The sequence below is a fragment of the Pogona vitticeps genome, chromosome 2 (assembly GCF_051106095.1).
Source record: "Pogona vitticeps strain Pit_001003342236 chromosome 2, PviZW2.1, whole genome shotgun sequence".
NCBI lineage: Eukaryota > Metazoa > Chordata > Lepidosauria > Squamata > Agamidae > Pogona > Pogona vitticeps.
This window is the reverse complement of record NC_135784.1, coordinates 38,819,008-38,841,215: the sequence shown is the minus strand read 5'-3', so window position 1 is coordinate 38,841,215 and position 22,208 is coordinate 38,819,008. Positions and strand designations below refer to the sequence as shown.

The 22,208-nt window shown below is 41.6% G+C and overlaps 1 protein-coding gene across 8 annotated transcripts in view; it reads right to left on the bottom strand.

Moving 5' to 3' along the window:
* The window catches only part of PTPRG (protein tyrosine phosphatase receptor type G), a 717,838-nt gene that overhangs the window by 154,129 nt on the left and 541,501 nt on the right, over positions 1-22,208 (bottom strand). For all 8 annotated transcript variants that reach the window (XM_020804984.3, XM_020804986.3, XM_020804985.3 and 5 more), the window contains exons 7-8: positions 20,502-20,659; positions 17,130-17,322 (exon numbers count right to left, since the gene is read on the bottom strand). In XM_020804984.3, coding sequence (XP_020660643.3) covers positions 17,130-17,322; positions 20,502-20,659 — 351 coding nt within the window. The remainder of the gene's footprint in view (positions 1-17,129; positions 17,323-20,501; positions 20,660-22,208) is intronic.

Here is a 22,208-nt window from a genome sequence, read left to right as displayed (position 1 = left end):
GTTGAAGTCTTGCTGAAAGCAGTAATGTTTTTAGCTTGCTGTTTGATTGGCTCTATTGTAAGTAATGAAACCTTTTATTCTTTATTCTGCTGATGCCTCAGAGGGAATTATTGAGACTGTGGATGCCAAAGGGGTGGACTAATGTGGGGAACTTGAAGCTATTTTGCTCCGTGAATCCCGGTACTTCTCCTGCCCAGCTAGAGGTATCTAACCAAAAATTCAAAACTCTGCAACAAGATTATGTGTAAAGATAACATTTCAGAGCCAAACCCTGTTCACGGCAGCAAAGTGATGTAAAAGGAGAAAGCCAAGCACACAAACCAGAATAGATATGGGATATAATTATACTAAATTATTATTTTCTAAAGCAGTGGAAGAGTCTTTACCCATGACCATCCACCCACACCATCAGATCCTCCCAAGCAATGTTCCTCCAGGCAGCCACACCGAAGGAGGTCAGGAAAACATCAATCAGAAGTTGAGCCTTCTCAGCAGTGGCACTAGCTGTCCAGAATAGGCACCCAGTTGAGCTATGCCTGTCCCTCTCCCTTTCTACCTTTAAGAGGCTGCTAAAGACACTGCTCTTCAAAGAGGCTTTCAACTGCAACTTCTCATTACCGTATTTTTCGCTCCATAAGACGCACCTGACAATAAGAAACATTTTAGAGGATATTTAATATATAATAAACTAAAACAGGATGGAGGGAGCAAATGGAGCTCTGGGATGTGTCATGTTCCCAGGGGTTACAACAGCAGAGTCCGATAAGCCAGTCCTATGTCAGAAATTTAGAGAAGGCAGAGCCGATATCCAAATACCAAAGCCAAGTCACACAATGTAGTCCAGGGTCAGAGTCCAAAGCCAAAATGCACAACATAGTCCAGGGTCAGAGTCCAAAGCCAAGGGTCCAGAGAACAAGGTTCAAGTTTGTCAGGAGCGTGGATGCAAGCCAGAGGTTTGACTTGTTGCTTCCACGCACTTTCAGCCATCTGAGAGCTGTTTATGTAGCAAAAACAGTCCTTGAACTGCTGGAAGCCTTTTCATCCTGTCAGAACTCAGGGCTAGTTGATGTTTCTGCGGGCAGCCTTCAAGCGATCCTCTGACCTTTTCATCGTAAGTCTTCCACGAAGCCTGGCCCGAAGCCTGTCTACTGGGGGAGGAGAATCTGGAGGTGATTCAGTTGTTTGTGTTTCTAATCACTCAGCATTCTCCTCAGCTACAGTTAACCCCTCAGGTTCCGGATCTTCGGCTGCACTCATGACAGGACGTTACTTTTGAGGGACAAGCCCTCCTAGACTCCTTGAACCCGCACAGGTCCGGGAAGAAACAAAGTTACCAAGCACTGCCACGCTGCTGAGAAATGGCGGGAGACTGTGAAGGAAAGGACTGCTGCAGCCCTGCAGGAACTGGAGAAGAGAAGCTGAGGGAGAAACAGTTTTTGGAAGGGGCAGAAGAGGCTACTTGAGAGCCCTGTCAAGAAAGGCTCCCGCTGGCTTCAGTTCGTCTGAGCCATGAGGCAGAAAGAGTGGCTGAGTCTCTGAAACAAATCATACCCCTGTCCCACTCGGTGATAAACTGGGAGAGCCTTGGCAGCACCAATATTCTCGCCCTCTCCTTCCTCCACTCCTTCTCCTGTGGGGAGGATGGAAAAGCCACGTTGGGGCATGCACCTTCAGGCACAAGCACGTGCCTGGAGAGCAGAGTACTCCCCGGCGTCCGCTTTCCTCCAGGCCCTCTTTACGCAGCAAGTCGGCTATTTTGGGGAAAGCCCAGAGGCCTGGCAAACAGTCAGAGCCCGGGGAGCGCACGAGAGGGGATGGGCGGGGCGGGGGGAGAGAAAGGGAACAACTGTGCGGCGCACGCCTCAAGCGGCTTGGGTTGGGATCGGGAGAGTTGCAATATTCGCTCTATAAGAAGCACACACTTTCACCCCACTTTTTTTGGGGGGGGAGTTCATCTTATAGAGCAAAAAATATGGTTAATTATGTCCTGTTCCCACCAATTTATTTACTATAAAATGTTGCACAACCCAGATTCTGTAATTTTTGCGATTTGTCTTCATCTGCTCGATCTTCACTATTTTGTCTCTATACACTGCCCCAATTTGGTTTTATCTACTGTTAACCACCAGGAACAGGACACTGCACCAATGGGGCAGTGTATAAATTGATGACATCAATGAAATCAATAAATAGTTCCAGTTAGCATTTTAACAATGCTCCCATATGATGGCAAGGCACATTCTGAAAAGGGTGTGTGTGTCATGAAGATTTACACCTTGAAGCAGGAAGGAGAGTTCATGTGAAATACTTGAGAAGATGCTGTTTCAGAGTCAATGCCACTTGGTAGGTGTTAACGTAGCGAATTATAACTGTTCATTAACTAAGTCTAGGATTACACTTAAAGGTAGCACTCGAAGGCAAAATTCCTACTGATGACACGCCATGCCATGCGAGACTCTAGCAAAGGGCAATCACAAACCTTGGGGGGAAGCAATCAGGCATCTGTGCTGGAGAACTCTGATGTCAAGAGAACCTCTCCAGGGACCGCTGGATAAGTGTTGTGAAGCTTGCTGCAGCACTGCTAATGAGCCCCAAAGCTTTTACAGTAATAGAACAAGCGTACTTCTGTGAACAACAATCTATCACCTCAGATCAGGGATACTGGAGGAAAGAATGGACTACTATGGTAAATGCAGATTTAAGAAATCTCCTTATAACTCCATCCCCCATATTTATGAGATTTTTAAGCTGCTGGTAGTTAAACAACAAGGGCAACACTGACAACGTTTTCATGTGATGGGAAAAGTCTGTTTCCTAAATATGAAGTCGATCCAAGTAACTCTATTACCACAATGCCCACTTGGTCCTACAAACCAGCTGAAATCTGCAACAGAGCACTGCTAAGGTTGAAGGGGGTTAATATGTCCCCCCCCCCAACTATTTCAGCAGGGGAGGCTTTTTTTCCTTGGGCTGATGGCATAGTAGCTGCATCAAAAATCTCATATCTCACATCTTCTTTCTGCCATGTTTTATAATTTGCAAGCATATTAATTGATAACAGATTATCATCAAAATGAAGGAGGTATCGCTCATATCCTAAGCATAAACCTACTGTACAAGGATGCAGCTTTGCTGATCCAAGCAGTAAATATTCTGCTTTGTTTTGTTTTCTGTACAGTAAGGATGTGTAGCTATACAGTGGCTTAAATATCTGGCTGCAGAGTCAGAGGTGGGAGTTCAATTTCTCATTGCACCTCCTGTGAGTAGAGTCAGCCTGTGTGGCCCTGGGCAAACTGCACAGTCTCTGGGCGCCCTCAAAGAAAGGATGGTAATGGGCCACAGTAAGTCAGAATTGAATTGACAGTACACAATGTTTATTATTTATGTAAAGCGTGTATGCAAATAGTTAGGTAGTCTAAGAGAAGTGAATACACAGACTTTTTGAGGGTCTTGAGGATGGACCACTTCATTTGTTTAAAATAATGATGGAGAATGTGTGGTCCTCCAAATGGTGCTGACCAAACTACAAATCCCACAATGCTCGAGCATTAGCTATAGAGGCTAGAAGTGATGAATTTTGAAATCTAAGAAGAACCAAACATCGCCCATCCTCAGGTTAGCACAATATCCTTTGTCTTGAACATCTGCAGTTGTAGAAAGGACCATCACAAGTTATTTTCCCTGAGCTGAATTATTAGTTAGTGGAGTGATACTTTAAATTAATTTTTGCAGTAAAGCACATCTCAGTAATTGCAGTCACACTAAAAATGTTCCATGAGAGCTTCAACAGATCTGAGAGTGCAACACCAAGGGCAACCAATTTATCCGCCGTTGAAATCTGTGAGGGTTCTGGGTCATTGATCAGACATTCAAATTGGAGCTGGATGTACTTATTTACCTCTGATCAACAGGCACTGCCTATAAAGAAAAGAGATCCAAAAACATGGCAGTTATCCACTGGTAACAAGTAACATGTATCACCAATAAAATTACTTGTTTTTTAAAATTTAGAAATCTGGCACCCTTTCATAAAAATGTTTTAAAAGTGAATTATATAGGGTCATAGGGACGTGGTGGCGCTGTGGGTTAAACAGCAGAAGCCTCTGTGCTGCAAGGTCAGAAGTCCAAACAGTTGTAAGATCTAATCCATGCAACAGAGTGAGCTCCCGTTGCTTGTCCCAGCTCCTGCCAACCTAGCAGTTCGAAAACATGTAAATGAAGTAGATAAATAGGTACCACCTCGGTGGGAAGGTAACAGCGTTCTCTGTCTAGCCGCGCTGGCCACATGACCACGGAAACTGTTTTTGGATAAACGCTGGCTCCATAGCTTGGAAATGGGGATGAGCACCGCCCCCTGGAGTCAGACACGACTGGACTAAATGTCAAGGGGAACCTTTACCTTTATATAGGATCATGGTTTTATTTCAGTAAAATTCCTCACAGACCCATTAGGGCCAGATTTCCTCCCATGCATCCCAAAATGAAGGGACAGAGCCTCCCTATTGGTTCCTGAGGCATATTAAGATTCTGGCTGCTTTCCCCTTGTCAGTGGAGAAAGAGCAACTCTCCACAGCATAAACACACCCTTCCTTTCTAGTTTAAGAAAGTGGGGTGGTGGACTGCATAATTCGTCCTCCAGACATCTAGCTTTGGCAATTCTACTAACATTTAGATTCTTACCAATGTGTCTGAACTAGTATGGATCTTGGGTTTATACGACTTATATGCCACCTTTTCATTAAAATGTTTCAAAGTGCATCATATACTATTGGGATAATAACAATCTTGCTAATGCTGGGTATCAGTAGGAGAGGGCTTTTACAGCCTAATGTGATTGTCATTTACCACTGACTTGACTGGTAGAGTATACTTTCTTCCACCTCTGACATTTGAGGCCAGCCCCTGCCTGCTTCCTGTTTTTGTCCTGCTTCCATTGTTCTCGTTCTCTCTCTCTCTCTCTCTCTCTTGATCCAGCTCCATGAAGAAGGCATGGAGGTATGTCTCTCACACATGGCAGAGACTCCAACTCCTCATCCCCTCCCCTTTCTTACTCTTACTGGCTGTAACTACAGACGGCATCTGTAATTTTAAAAACCATTTTTCCTACTATAAATACTTCTAGAATGATTTTGCACCAGCTAAGTGCGGGTTTTGTGTAGAGAAATCAAAGAAGGTATGTGTGATGAAACAGGACTGATCTCGCCATGTTTCTGCAGACTAAAAGAGAATAACCAAAAATTTTCCATCATCTACAACACAGTTGTGTGGGAGTATCAGTCTATATAAACCGATTTTTTTTTTTTAAAAAATGCAGGTCGCAGTCGATCCAAACATACACTGGCCATTTACCCTGCAATTTGCAATGGATTAGACACAGATGAATTCAGATTAAGAACTGTCAAGCACATGATGTATTTGACAGGTTCCAATTTGTGGCGATGCAGGACAAAAATGTAATAATCATGGGGAAGCCCACTGGGGAATTGTCCTTTTTTTGTTGTTGTTCGGCCAGCGTGAGTTAAATATGCTCCGATCAGGTTGACATTGCTTTTATCTGCTTTCTGCTGTGTGTGATCACCTGATCTGATAGCAAAGCGATGCCTGTGGGGTAGTTCCCCTTAACCGATTGTCTGCAAATAGACAAGAGTGAAAGGCAGCCCTGGAACACTGTATCGCTAAGTCACTTCAGGAAAAGAAAATTTTAAAAAAAGAGGCAGAAATTGATAATTAGCACCTTGTCAGAGGCACTTCTGCTGTGCAGACATGGCATTCTGGCTCTGCTGATTCTTGAAAACTGATGTCTGGATGGCTATAGCAATGTTACTCGTAGAAATCCGATTTGAAAAAAAAAGTGGATCACAGCAGATCCAAACATATTTATTCCACTGTTTAGTAACATTCTACGACAATTGTGGAAGTCACCACGTTTTTATCTTGCATCGCCATTAAGACACTGCACTCAAGGAAGCTAACAGACGTTAAAACTGATTAAAAGAGGACACCAAATTCAAAATAAAACCATTAAATTCACTGAACAACCAGAGTGGTTAAAACTATCCCAATAAACATCGAAACAGTTTAGAAGGTCACTCTGAAGGGATGACTGCTCACCTGTTTAATAAAATAATCAAAAACAGAGAGAGACCTATATTCCCTGTCCCAAAGTCAGATTTTTTTGCCCATTTGCAGCACTTCCATAGAAATGTGAAGCACCCCCACCTTAAAAAATAATCTGGAGAAATGAAGAAAAAAATCAGGATTTCTCCAGTTTAATCATTTATTCCAGGGGGAAAAGGGGGGGGGGGAGGAGAGAAAATAATGTGGGTTTTCCCCTCTGAATTTTTCAGTTTTTTCCCCTGGGTCTTTTATATCTCTGTTACCTGCCTTGTGTCAGCATTTAATTTCAGCTGGAGTGGCGCCAGAACAGGGGCAGAGATGAACTGCACCCCTCACTGCCAGACACAATGTTGTGTTTGGCATAATTATGAGCGATATCATTCTGGTATCGTTGATGGGCATTCATGCACGCTGAAAAAGCAGACAGCTTGTCTGTAATCCACAGCCCACTTACTTTGAAGTAAAGTCATAAAATAAAAGTACAGTATATGGCACTAAAGTGGGCTGTGGCCATTCTCTATTGTTTAATCTGGGATGTGTGGTTTTATTTACTACTTGTCACCCTAGAATCAATAAATCATCCACCAGTTTGGATTATTTTGGCTGCCAGATCACTTTCAGATCTAAAATGCTTCAAAGAAGTCACGTCTGTACCTTCTTCACAATTCTAAGAGCCATTTGTGATTTATAGCCACAGGAGACAGAAAATAAACAACATGCTACAAAAGATATATATTTTAAAAAAACTTACTCTTGCATCTAAGAGGCATCAAGGCCATTTACCCTGGAAAGCCTGCAGCACAAGATGCCTGAGATCATTTCGTTGACCTCAAATATCCCTATTTTCTCTCCCTCTTTCTATCTCACATAAAACTGTTGCTGCCATTGTTATTAAATTGAGGGCCTTCTCTGTAGTTAAACCAAAACCTTTGGTGCACTAGATGTAGCACAGTCTGAAAGTGATTACAGAATCACTTCTGTTACCAAAAAAATTAGACCAGGGTCCAGCTTTTACTCTTTTGCAGAGTACTGCACTCTAAATGGAAGCGCTGTCGGACTGATTCAGAAGTCTTATTTCCCCCACCCATATGGGAATAGAAGGCCATTTTTCCGTAAGAGAAATGAGGGTGGAACCAGAGCTCTCGAGTACAAAGGAATGACGCAGAAAATGAAGGAAGGAAGGTGGAAACGGAATACATGAAAGGTTTGGAGAAAAGACAGCAAAGATGGAGTATACAGAAGAGTTCAGGGAAAAGGCAGCAAGAGAAGAACATTGATCTGATACTATAAGACAAAGGCACTAAACTCTAAGAGAACATCCAGAAAAACAGTATTTCAGAAAAGGGAACATTCAAGCATAGCAAGATGTCCTTCTACAGTGGACCCTCGACTTACAGACGGCTTCACTTACAGACTTTTCAGAGTTACAGACTTCTCTGGCCGCAAAATGTAGGTTCGACTTGCAGCCGGAGAATCAACCTATAGACCGGGGGGGGGAACCAAAATGGAACAAAAACGGCCAGTTACAGGATTAATCGGTTTTCAATGCATTGTAAGTCAATGGAGCCTCGATCTACAAACTTTTCGACCTGCAGCCACTGTTCCAAGATGGATTAATTCTGTAAGTCGAGGGCCCACTGTACCGGTTAAAGCTATCAAACTCATCTGGACTCCTTTTTGAGATTATAATCTCCTGACCACCATGATCATTATCTGCAGGATTCTGGGAATTATATTCCAAAATGTTGATTTTTTTTTTCAAACTCTGAACGATCAGCCACAATTGTCCACCCTTGGAGTGGCTTTTCAGAGTCTTAGTGCTACAGCACTTCCTTTTTCATTCAGAGAGTTCCCTTTCCATCACCTGTTACCTGATATTTTTAACTGGCTATACTGAATCTGGATGAAAAGGATGTGCTGCACCACTATGCTGTAGTCTTTTCGCTGAGGTACCGCACAAGGCAAAGTGGTTAGATGGCTCACATTCATGATCTCAGCAGGCCTTACAACCAAGTTAGAAGAGGTGCACATTGTATGTATGAATGCTGTGAGAGACTGAGACAGTGGCTTATGTATATGGCCATCCATATGAGTTCAGATAACATTATATCTGTGATCACCTGCAAAAGCTTATAAAGCAAGGAAAAGGGAAGAAACCCTTTGGTTCTAGTGAGATAGCTCATGTGTATTGTGAAGCGGAAGGTAAAGGAGAGAAAGCATTAGGAAGAAATAAATCAGCAGGAATAAATGGAACACGATAGAACTATTTCAGGCCACAGAGACTGAATCCGTTAAAATTGCAACAAGAATATGCCAAGAACTATGGAAAACAAAACAATGGACCACAGACTGGAAATGTTCAATATACATTCTAATTCCCAAGAAAGGAGATATCAAGGAGTGCAGTCACTATAGGCTCACTGCTCTAATTTCCCATGCAAGCAAAGGGACGCTCAAGGTCTTGCAACAAAGGCGGTTACCTGACACAGAGCAAGAATTGCTTGACGTTCAAGTTGGATTCTGAAAAGGAAGAGGTACTTGAGATATCCTCCGGTTACCACAGCATACCAAAGAATGCAAGAAAAAGATCAGTCTATACCTTATAAACTATGGCAAAGCCTTTGTCTGTGTGGATCGTGAGAAACTATAGGTTGTTCTGAAAGAAATAGGTGTGCCTCAGCATTTGATTGTCCTGATGCGTAACATGTATTGTGGACAAGAAGTTACCATTACACAGAATATGGAGAGATAGAATGGTTTCCTATAGGCAAAGCTATCATACAAGGATACATTTTATTCCTGTACCAGTTCAATCTGTATGCAAAACATATCATTTAGAAAGCTGGACTAGATTCAGATGAAAGATGAGTGAAAATTGGTGGAAAAAACATCCATCATTTAAGATATGCAGATGATATCATCTTACTAACAGGAAGTAGTAAAGATTTGAAATGACTTTTAGAGAAAGTGAAAGGAAAAAATGTCAAAGCAGGACTGCAGTTGAATATGAAGACAAAAACCATGAGTACAGAAGAACTATACAACTCCAGTGTTAACAATGAATAAACTGAAATAGTGAAAATTTTCGATATACCTTGGCAGGAACAAGAATAAGAAAACGGTTATTCCCTAATGGAAGCTGCAGGCTTGAGGTTACAAAAGCTGAGCGGGGCTATTGAGCAGAGACCAGTGTTGTCCTAAGTTGGAGGCAACCTGACTGCACATAACAATGAAGGAGAGAGAGAAAGGCTATGGATATGTATGTGTTTGAGGGCAGGGAGAGAATGCCTTCATGGGGAGATCTGACACTCAAAATCATTCTCAGCTTATGTCTTGAAACTTTAACTGTGAAAGTAAAGAGTGAATGTTGACTTTTTAATTGGGAAACGGACAATGTATTCTCTACATTCTTTTTCAGGAAAATGTACAGCATGAAATTGCTGCATTTGCATAAGAGTAAGAAGGGAATGGTACACTCCTGCGTATTCTCTACCTAGAAAATCCTGGAAGGGGTCGCCGTAAGTCAGAATTAACTTGACAATACATGATGATGATGACTGGAATTCTAGTAATATAACCCAGTTTTCAAGCCTCTACTAACATCTTTTTCAGACCCTGCTGTTACTCTGCAACAAGAATAAACTGGAAGGGATTATTGTATTTTAATTGTTTTATCTTTTTATTGTATTTTTATTGTATTTTAATTGTTGTAAGCCACCCAGAGACCTTTGGGTAGGGTGGGCGGCATGCAAGTTATATATAACTTGCGTTATATATTATATATATATTTATATATATATATAAATGTGCAAATTGACTCTCATCTAGAGAACAAATGTATTCCAGCAAAGTTGTGCAGCTAAATAACTTTCAGAGTAGAACCAATGGAGAATAATTGATAATTAATATCAACTAGGATTTATGAATTCTTGCTTCAGAAGTTAATTTTGACCTTGCTAAGGTTACATAAGGGCAAGTCAACTCACACCAGACTTGTTCATCTTCCTGGAAGCAGAGAAAAAAGGAAAAGGGAAATTATGAAGAGAGAGAGAGCAAAGTAGCTGATTAGAAGAAAAATCATTGCTTGGCCAGACCTCAAAACGCAGCACTTCACAACATTATGGGGGACCAGCCAGTCTGCACTGCAACAAACTTGGAATCTTCTAAACATAATACAAACAAGTTTCAGGAATGAAGAATTAAAAAAAAGAAGGGAGAGAGCGAGAGAGAGGGAGGGATTAACATTGAACAGCAAGATCAAGCTGTGCAAACAGCAAAGGTTAATCTGAATGCTCACAGTAGCAAGCCACACACACACACAAAAAGACCACTGACAGAGCAGCCCTTTTCTGCTGATATCCCCAACGAGGATGCTACATTATGACCCCACAGTCTTCTGTTGTTACTTGCCACCGAAATAATTTGTGGCCACAGCCCTTCTGAATGGATGGCACCACAAAATTATGTAGCAAAAGCAATGGCTGAATAAACAAGACAAACTTCCACTTACGGATTTTGACTTCCTGTCATTTTATTTACGTGTCACTAGTTCGGGCTGTGCAGCAGACCAGCCATTTTGTTCCTCACTCCTCTTTGCTGAGGCAAAGGGCTGGGAAGAGTCATGCCGCCGTCTCTCAGTAACAAATATAAGTCAGTGCTGTCACCTCCAGAGGGATGTGTGACAACACTGGAAGAGCTGGCTTCTTTTAAGTTTGTAAAATGCACCTAAGGCTACTGTCCACTTAGCACATAGATAAGCCTGAGAGAACTGTATCACCTCTGTCATTGCAGACAGGGCCGTAATCATAAACAGCTACTCAAGGATGAGCATGCCTGAAATAATCCAATAATCACTATATGTGCCCTACTAAAGGCAAGTAAGGGCTGCCCCTAGAGAAATCTGCAAGCCATTAAGGGAGTAATGGCTTGCAGTGTATGGATTTGTATAATAGATCTGCCAGTCTACTGGAGTGGAAAGAAAATAACAATAAGTGCAAGTACACTTCGATGCATAGATCACAAGACTACAGGCTGGGAGACTGAAATTGCCATTCTGTTGAAGAAGTAAAGAGCCAGCAGTCTAAGCCAAGGCACCTGGAGATCTGGGCACAAATTCAGTTTCAAGTGACCTGGATTTGCATATCATGTTGCAATAATGTCCTTTATGGTCATATAAAAACCCAAGGATAGACATGTTGGGCTATGAGAATAAAATAAAACAAATCTACAACTGAGCAAAAGCTTTATAAGGACCAACAGAATTCTGCAAGAAGCGTGCAATGTTTTGAGGGTTCCAGAATTCTTTTACCAGACAAGGAATGTTAAAAAAAATGGACTGGTGGTTTTGGGGGGGGGGAGAAGCAGAGAAACTGAAAATATTGACCTGATGCTACAGTTAAGAACTCTGCAATTAAAATTCTCAAAATGGAGATTGCAGAGTGACTGTACAAAATGAGGTATCAGATTATACCTAGTAGTACATATTGGTATGGTGTGAAAATACTGTCTGTGTTTTCTGTACTGTTAAGTCAGAACCAAATTATAGCGACCCTAATAGAGCTTTCAAGGTAAGGTTTTACCAGTTCCACTCCCCCAGTCAGTTTCCATCAGCAAGTGGGGATTCAAACCAAGTTTTCCAGGGTCCTAGTCCATCACTCTATCCACTACACCACAATGGGAATAAAAAAAAATTATCATAAATACAAAACCAAGGCAGGTTGCAACTGCGAGACCCATCTTTTCCCTCAGAAGAAACACACCAAGTTTCCTAGGAGACATTTGTGTGCCTATCAGCAGTAGAAATGCTAATGAAGCTACACTGATGAAGCTTCAGAGTATGCCGAGATCCCACTGGAACATGCCTTCAGGATTGATGACAACATTAGTTCTGCATTTATAAGCGGTGCTCTTTGGAATTTGATTGTTCCAGCCAAAGCATCTCTCATCTCTGCAGTTCAAAGGAAGATGAGGTTCCTTTGTTTGGTCACTGGAAGGTAAACACAGGCATCATCTGAAAGTCTGATTGCTTAGAACTTTATTTTCGTTGGGTGTCTTCCCCAGCCCTAGTGATATATTTGACAGTGTATATAAGAGTGAGTTAACGTTTAGGAAAGAGAGATGGGAAGAGAGATAGATAAAGGTAGCTTTATACAGGTTTTGATAGAAGTTGAAAAGTTAGGTTTAAATTTAGGTGAGATAAAAAGCTGTCAGAAAGATGATTAGGATATTTAAGGTAGAGGTGATTGCAACTGTATGGGATACTTCAGATAAACATTACACAAAAAGAGAATGGGTTGGTGGTATAGCATATAAAGTCATACTAAAGACTTTTCACATCCCCCTCCTCTTCACAGTTTTAATCATCTTCACTCTGCTTCTTAAAGATTTATCACACCAGTCCTTTTCAATTTAATAAAAAAATTAAAAGTACATTAAAGATTTCTTTCCGGGTATCAACTACCAGCTACCACGCTGGCTTTTTGGTCTTTATTTAAGTTGGGGGGCGGTGAAGGAGAAAAAGTACCGGTATATCTTTTACAATGTTTCTGGTTTAAGAACTGGGGTTCTTAAACCAATTTAACCTAAGGGTGTTGTTGTTGTTTAGTCGTTAAGTTGTGTCCGACTCTTCTTGACCCCATGGACCAGAGCATGCCAGCCCTCTTGTCTTCCACTGCCTCCCAGAGTTTGGTCAAATTCATGTTGGTAGCTTCGGTGACACTGTCCAACCATCTCATTCTCTGTCATCCCCTTCTCTTCTTGCCTTCACACTTTCCCAACATCAGGGTCTTTTCCAGGGAGTCTTCTCTTCTCATGAGATGGCCAAAGTACTGGAGCCTCAGCTTCAGGATCTGTCCTTCCAGTGAGCACTCAGGGTTGATTTCCTTCAGAATGGATAGGTGTGTTCTCCTTGCAGTCCAGGGAGCTTTCAAGAGTCTCCTCCAGCACCACAATTCAAAGGCATCAATTATTCGGCAGTCAGCTTTCTTTATGGTCCAGCTCTCACTTCCACACATCGCTACTGGAAAAACCATAGCTTTGACTATGCGGACCTTTGTCGGTAAGATGATGTCTCTGCTTTTTAAGATGCTGTCAAGGTTTGTCATTACACCTAAGGGTGTAAGTTTCCACAAAAGGTGGCCACAGTCACTTAGAGGCCACTTGTATGATCACAACCATCTCCCAGTGTCTTCTGCACGCAGGAGACCTGGCCCTTGCTGACTGGTCACATGATGGTGATGCCAACTGACTGGCCAGCAGGAGGCAGGCCTTCCTGGGTGCAGAGGACTGGGAGATGTAGTTTTGCTGCCCATTAGGCTCCACAAAAGGGTGCCTCCCAAAGAACTGAGAGCCACACAAAATACTGTGACAGTTTTACGTTTGAAAAACAATTAAAAGGTCAGAGAAGGCAGACAATGGTGGTATCATCAGCATCAGAGGTAAAGAACCCCAAAGCCTTTCTCTTGGGTGGGGGCAAGATTTGGAGGTGTGCAGATTTCCATTTTTGGGTTGCAGCTCCCAGAATTCTGCCTGTGGAGTTCTTGGAGAATTCTGGGAGTTGCAGCTCAATTCTGAGGTAAGCTACCTGGAGAGGTCTGGGAGCTCCATTCAAAAGCATATCCCTAAACGCTATGTCTCTCTGTAGAGGTGTCATTGCTAAGGATGAAATCTGCTATCAAACTCTAATTACTAACTCAGCATCTCATATACTTTGATCTTTATACCAAGCCAAGTTGCTATTCCATACAACGAGTCTAATTCTACATACCAAGCCGGGTACAAAGGTTACCTTCTTAAATGGGAACACAAATATGGAGGACTGAATCAGGGACATTATACAAGCCAAGCACCTGATTCACCACTGAAGTGGTGTAGTCCATTGCATCCTACCGTCACTGGAGAAACCTCAGAAACAAGAGTTATATGCTGAAATTATGCAATATGCAATTTAGAAACATCTAAATATTTATACAATTGAACCTACCAAGACTTCCCTAAATTAATTTATTATTCATTTGCATCAAGATATTCTCTTACTGGCATGCCATAATTTCACAACCTGTCTTTCATCTGAGCATCAGAATCCCAAGTATTGCAAACTTCCTGTATGAACAATGCCATTCAAGAATGGAATATTTAGCTTTCCCAATAGTCTGCTTATCTAACTTATGTCACTTGGTTCACTATACCCCATCTTTATCCAGGTCACCATTTCCACTATCGTATTTTAAACATCCATGGGCAAAAAAATATATATATTATGTGGTCTTGGGCCAAAAAGCTGCATCTATTCTTCCTTATCTTTGTCAGTAAACTGCTAGACCAGAAGAACTTATGGCATAAGTACTGAAGCGTTTATCTGAACTTTAAAGCCAGAAGAGAGAAAATGAGCTGCTGCAGCAGTAACACAACACTTTGATGGAATGATAGACCTTAGACAGTTTCTGGGAGCTGGAAAAACAGAAAGCCAGGATAAAGAACACAGGGGACACCAACGAATGTGAGGACTGTGAATGCATACAGGCATCCCTTGGTCAACAACATCACTCCCTCAGCTGACCCTTTCACTCCAGAAGCACCACTGGACTGCTTCTAACAGGAACAAAGAAGAAGTCAGAAAGCAGGTGTTACAGCACCAACGTCTGAGGAGGAATCAAAGCAAGTGGCAGGCAAGTACTGGGAAAAAAGCTATTACAGGTACAAGGGCCAAATCTAACAGCAAAAAATGCAGAAAAGCAGCCAATGCTGAGCATTATTCAGCTGAAGAGGAAGTGGAGAATCCTACCTCTTTTATTTCTTTGCTCTTGTGATGGTCTTTGTGCCTATGGTTGAACTTTTCTGGAGCCTGCACAAATGCGAGTATTCACCCTGTGCAACTGGAAGCCAGTGATCCCAAGGGGATCCTGTGCAGGACGCATTATGCACTGCATACTCTCACCAGGAAGCTGATCTAACGAGCTTGGGTGGAGATCAGTGACCTCAGAGTTCTGGTGTTTCCACTCAGGAATCTGAGCAAGGCTGAAGAAGCAAGACACCTACAGCCCAAGTAGGATTCCTCAGAGCAGGTGGCAGAACATGGATCTGGAAGTTCCCAGTTCTACACCTATTAGCTCTTGGTACATCTCTCTCTGATTTGGAAAGAGGATCAGTACTTTAGAAGCTGTTTGTACTCTTATCTATATACAGTATGGCCAACAAAGCTATGAGAAGGTGTGGCTGTCATCCCCACTCACCCTTCAGAACTCTTTTTCCAGAGATGAGTAAAGTTATCTGTCTAGCCTACAACTCCCATCATCTCTTATCCAACAGGACTGTTGGGATTTTAGTCCAAAGACATAACTTTCACCACTCTTCTCTTTTTGGCTTAGACAAAATTTTTTGGAGCACTTTGTTTCTAAGCCAGAAAAGATACTGCGGTCTGAAATATAGACTTTGGTGGAAAGGGGGAGGGCATGTTGGCTAGAGCATTCGGGGCACTGAGTTAATGCATCTCAGCAACCACACAGCGTACCTTCTTTATGTAGGTTTTTAATTGTGAGAAGCTGTTTGAATTAATCCTGACTGAAAAGTGGAATACAAATGTCATTTGTTGAATGATGAATTTAAGGTTTGCCTCAATATTTTTTTTTGTCACAAAGTAAAAGTTTCAAGAAGCATCTAAAAGAATCTTCTCTAAAGCTATTTTATATGTGTTTCCTGTGTAGCTATCATTTTGGCTTTGCATCTATTGTTTGTTTGCTGAGATGTTTAATGTCGGATGGATGGGTGGTCGGCCTAGTATTACATTCTGTTACTGTAAACTGTTTAGAGTAGTGATTCACACTAAGTCAGTGGTACATAAATGCAGGAAATAAAATTAAATAAAACAAACCATTCACCTGAGGCAGATAGGTGAGCACAGGAAGATACTGTAGGTGAGCACGGGAAAACAACTTAAACAGAAAGCACACTTTATTGAAGGTTGCTGCTATTCACCATTTCTATAGCATTGAGAAAATGTCCCTCTGTACACCCTGCAAGGGCAACAAAATCATGGGAGCACAGAAAGCAGCTATTACTCTAAGAATCAGATATTATCCTCATTTTATTTTTATACGATGGAAGGCTTTGCTCTGAAAAATCAGGTTTAATAGTAATTAAGTGCATTCAAGTTGATTTCAACTTATGGCAGCCCTTTGCTTGGTTTTCTGCATAGAAACTACTCAGAAATGGTTTACCATTCCCTCCTTCTGGTGATGTAACATGGCGCTTCCCTAAGGCCACACAAGCAGTTGGGCACATAACTCCAGCAGCCACCATATGCTACATCACTTAGAATAATACATATTTAAAAGGAGTGGGAATATAAATCTCCTATGGTAGAAACATTTTACATTCATCTTTGTGTGTGCAAGGAGAATCAGGTTCACTAGCACCCCCTTTTCTGCATATACCAAGGCAGCCTGAAAAATGTCTCAAAATCATGAACAGAGGTTAAAAAGTAAATTACAACACAATCCAAAATCCGCAGACAGGCAATTCCTTTATTAGGCCCAACAACAAAAAATAATCACAAAAATGTGCAAGCTTTTAAGTCCTCCAGAAAAAGATTTTTTTTAGCCTGATGAAGAGTTCTGGAGAAACTGAAAGCCTATGCATTCTTGGGGAATTTTAACAGGATTTCAGAAAAGTAGTTCTCCTCTGTGAACTATCAGATATATATAAAAGGTTCTCAGTTCAGACATGTGTAACGATCTGGGGGGAGCCTCTCAACTCACTGAGATTCCCTAATGGTCTGCATCCACCCTCACCTCCTCTTTTAGATCATGTTTGACTCCCAGAATTCCTAAGCATGGCTCACTGAGTGTTTCATCTGAAAAAAGGGGTTAAATATTATGAACAAAGCATATTCACAGAATATACAACCATGTTTTAATGCATGCTGGCTCATTCCTTCCAGAGTACCTCACATAAAAGCAAATCCCCTGAAAGCACCAGGCCTTGTGCCTTGCTCTAAATAGAGAATCCAACTCTACCTTTGGAGGCTTCAGTGCCAAGTGGGTTGTCGAAGTTGCTGGTTGTCACTTGGCTCCAGGCATCCTTCACAGCAGACTTGGACACCACCCTGTTGTTCAGGCTCTGCTGAGGCCGGAAATTGTTCCTCAGATATTCCACTGATTTGACGTGGTCTTGCTGCTCTGTGGTAAATATGGAATAGAACGCTTCCAGCTGAGCACAGCCATTGGGATGAGTAGAACGGTGCGGCGTGGGGGGAGGGGGAGAGAGAAGAGAGAAAAGGGCATTAATTAGAAAAACAATGTGGTGAAATCTGGGCAGCTGATAAGAAGGCAAAATGGCAGGAAATACTGATGCCAAGACAGATAAATCAAACAGGAAACCAAGCTGCCCAGAGAAATCACTGCCAGCAGCCTTATCTAGCCTCACTTCTATCCTGCCAAGCAGCAGAGAAAACACTTCTGAAAGCCTCTGTAAAGCTAATGTCTGAGGGAGGCAAGAAAAAAGATTCTTTCCCAGTTTCTAGTTACTATGTGGTCTTACCAATATACAAACATCCTGCTCTTTCTTTTGTTTTATTAGGTGCCCCATGTGTGTATGTGCTGTGCATGTGCTTTGTATTATTATGCTGCCAAAATGGGGGCACACATTCATCCCATACATAATATAAATCAAAGCGCAACGTACACCCATTCCATCTTTCCATGTATTCATATTGATAGCAGTATCTTGAAAGCCCAGCAGCTCCAAGGTGAAAGGGCCTGTTCTGTTGGCTACACATACTAAGAAAGCTGGGCTCTGCCATACAAAGATAACACACTTTGCTCTGGTCAGACAAAATGCAGGAGAGGAGATCAACAGAGAAGGAAAGCCACCGGCACGGTGAACTTAAGCCAGGCCTCTCCAGTATCTCCTCCCCAGGATGTATCAGGCTTAAGTCTTCCACCACCCACGTGCTATTATAGCTCTACTGGCTGGGGCAAGGGAGGGACAGTAAATCCAGTATATCATAAGGACCCTGGATTGACAAAGACTGCTCTAAATCCTGGACGGCATGGCTGCCACAGTTACTTGCGCACTGGTTTTCTCCATCACACCAATAATGTGAATTTAGTGGGAATTGCATCTAGGACTGCAGCTTTAAAAAAAGCAAGACAACTTGCATTTTATTTCCAAATAATAAATAAATAACCCAAATATATTTTGAGTATTTTTTTAAGGTCACATGCAATGCCAAGCAAATGCAGTTATAAAAACTTGCAAATTGCTCAGACAAACACTTACAAATGTCATCTATTTTCCATTGCTTGAAGAACTATTTGCATGAACGGAATTGCTTAAGCACCTGTAATTTTCACGCAAAATGTTCAGGCTCTTGAAAAACACCTTTATATAGAGCAAAACACATTGTTTCTAATACACTTACAGAACCAATTTATAAAAATTATCTATCTTTTCCAAAATATGAGCAGGCTTTTCTGTTTTTAAGATCCCTGTGTTGTGCACACACGTTTGGAGGGGGGAAAGGCATGTAAACATCGGCACATTCTGCCCTTTTTCAGTGCATTATATAAAAATTTTGATAACTTGTAGAATGATAAGTGCAAACACATTTGAGGAAATACTTTCCTGAAGTGGGGAGAAAGAAAGCGGAATGCCTCTACCACTTCAGGCCAATACTTCCCCTTCCTATCTCCCTGCAAACACAGCAGGGAAAATAAGATGCACCAAGTGTGAAAGCTTTGATCCTTTGCTACCAATATTCAACGTTCCGTATTCTTCTAAAATTAATGTGAGATTATTCGCCAGAGGGTTGACAGAGGTACACTAGGTTACATGAGATTTGTGGATTGGCCACCAAGTTGCTGGAGTTGTGATAGTTCTAATATGCAAGCTGTGCAGAATAGAGCATTTGAGCGTAACTAGATGGATGTGACCGCTCATTTCTACAAGCAGCACACAATTAATCAGCTGGTTAATTGGAGAGACCGCTGAACCCCAGACACCTGATCTTCAGGGGCAAACAGAAACAAAAAATACCATATTTTCCTGTGTATGAAACAACACTTTTTACTTAAATAATTAGACACAAAATTGAGGGTCGTTTTATGCATGGAAGGCAGCCACTTTCCCTGCCTTTTGCGAAGCCACAGGGTAAAGCAGACATGAAAGGGCGGCAGGATCACACCCCTTTGAATCTGAAGCAGCCATGAAAGGGCTTCAGGACCCAAAGAGGTGCAATCATGCAAATTTTCTAATTTGGGGGTTAGAAAAAGGGGGGGGTCGTCTTATACATTATGTCGTCTTATAAACAGAAAAATATAGTAAAACTAAATGATTGGCTGATTTCTGGGGCAACCTTATGGTCACTCCAAATTGGGATCGGGGCCCGTCCTGATCACCTGTGATGGTCACTGCTCCCAAGGGACCTCTTTCATCCATTCCTCAAGAAGTTCAGATGCTGAAGACATGACAGAACCAATGGCTGGGAAAAGGCAAATTATAGTAGTGTATCTCTCCTCTGAGTAAAACCATCGAGGAGCAGTGGGATAACTCATGCACTAGTGTTTTCATTTACCATCATTCCCTGGGCTATTGATATTTACATTCCCTCATTCAGATAAATCAGTGACTTTTAATATAAACAGTTCCTTCTAAGATGCCTCTGTTGCAACAAGGTATATTATTAACATGAGCAAATAAAAAGCTGAACACATTTCAGCAAGGAGACATTTTTGAAACAAAGGTTTTAGTTGTCAATGCCTTTTTAATTGTTAAAATTATGACTCTGGGATATCTCTCAATGAAAATGGCACTCAGCAGCCTGATCTATATCAAGGTCTCATATGCATTTGTTTAAAGACTCTGTACATCCATTGCAGAGGTGCAGAATGGGAACTTCATGATGTTGTTAAAAACTGACAAGAGATATAAATTGATCAAAACATTACTTTACTCATGTAATTAGTTCAAACGACTTAAGTCTGTGTCTGTAAATTGCTAAAATGACTTCACAGAGTATCACAGAAGATATGGGAAGAAGAAAGAATTCAAAATATTTGGACCATGGTTTAAATGTACCTGAACAGAATAATAATAGCTAAGATCATTTGGAAGGGAATTGGCTGTCATGTTCTATTAACCTCTCCTGTCAAATGGCTCATGTCATAAAAGAACAATAAAGTAAAATCAACCAACTTATTTTCCTATCAACAATATTTTTGTGTGTTTCTACTCAAAATATTCTCCATCTTTAATTTCATAACATCTACCAGAAAGAGGAATGCTGGCTGTCTGGCTATAGCTTAAGTGAGAAGGAACTGGGTGGGTAAAAAAAGAGTTTCAAGACAAAGAAAACACAACTGGACAAACTCTATATGGCACAAGCTTACTTGTCGATGAGAGATGGGGACAGGCATACGAAAAACAATCCATTCCACAATCTCGCTGCAAGGAGGGGTAGTCAGTGAACCTGCATATCGATAGTAACTTCCCAAAGATGCTGGCAGGAGATCCCTTAATACAAAAGGATCCAAGAAGGTTTCTTTCTCTGCAAATAAATAAAAAAAAAAAATAAATAAAAAATTAAACATAAAAATATAGCAAATGGCAGAAGCTGCTGAGATGTCTTAAGAAGAACAAATTTGACATGCCAAAGCCATCCTTAATTGACTAGCGGTAGGATGATGCTCCAGAACCCAGACCATCAACCCACCACTGTTTGGTTAGGCAAGTCCTCAGCGTGTCATCATATTCCTTCTCACTGAAAGCAAATTTCCAAGCTTTGCTTTAACACTGATAAATATCTTCTATCCCATTTCATGATATGGTCCTGTTTCTTAAAAGACAGCTCTTTAAATTCACACAGCAGTAACACACTGGGAGATGCTGTAATTCTGGTGTCCTTATGCTGTGCACATAATGTGAAACAGTTTATGCAGATGACCTCACATGTTCCATATTCTCCAGCGTTTTAAAGTAGTTTACAGTGAAGGAGTACTTAGCTGAGTTCCCTGGCACTCGCACTCCCTTTTCCCACAATGAAACAAGTCACTATCAATTCCTTATGAGCAAAAGAAAGAGGTGGTAAGACTATAAATGGTGTGAGAAAATATAATGGATTTATGCATGAATATGAATTTCAATCCAAATATCTTAGAATGCCGTTTACTTGATTGCAGTGGCACCTCTGTAGAGTGCAAAGCATTCTACAATGGCCAATTCATTCCGGTGCTCTGTTACACTGCCCGTGGATTTAAATTGTTTCTAAATTACTTTAAATTGTTTTGAATTGTCCCTTGAAAAAAGAAAAGGGAGGTGATCCTCAAAAGTCTGGATTCTTCACATAATCATTCTCGAAGGGCTCCTTCTGTTGTCAGGATTTCCACACATAGCCCAGTTTTTTCCTTGCACACACGGGATTCTGAACTCACCCACGCCCTTGTACCCCTAGTGATCAAAACATTGGATCAACAAAAAAAATTAATTGGAGGATAATGTGGCTTATATATCACCCCATAGTACTTAAAGCACTCTCAGGGCAGTTTACAAGTTAATTATGAAGACTGCCCCCCCCCCAAGTGAGCCGGGTACTCGTTTTACAGACCTTGGAAAGATAGAAGCCTGAGTGAACCTTGAGCTGGCTACCTGGGATTGAACCCCTGGTTGTCATGAGCACAGTTTTGGCTAAAGTACAGCAGTTTAACCACTGAGCCACAAGGCACTCTACCAATACAGTGGTGCCCCGCTTGATGCTTACCCTGCATGACGTCGAAATCGCTTTACGATGAGTTTTTTGCAATTGCTATTGTGATCGCAAAATGATGGTTCCAATGGGGTTTTTTCACTTGATGTCGATTAGGAGCCTGCTTCGTAAACCGTTTGTTTGCTAAACGACAATTTTTTACCGGCTCCGCATTATGGCTTCCCTTCGTAAAACAGCTTCCCTCCCTTGGCAAAATGGCTGTTTTCCGGACCCCTGCTTCGGAAGACAGTGATTTTAAACAGTTGATCGGCGGTTCTCTATGGCCAATCTTCGCTGGACGATGAGGTTTTTCCCCATTGGAATGCACTGACCGGTTTTCAATGCATTCCAATGG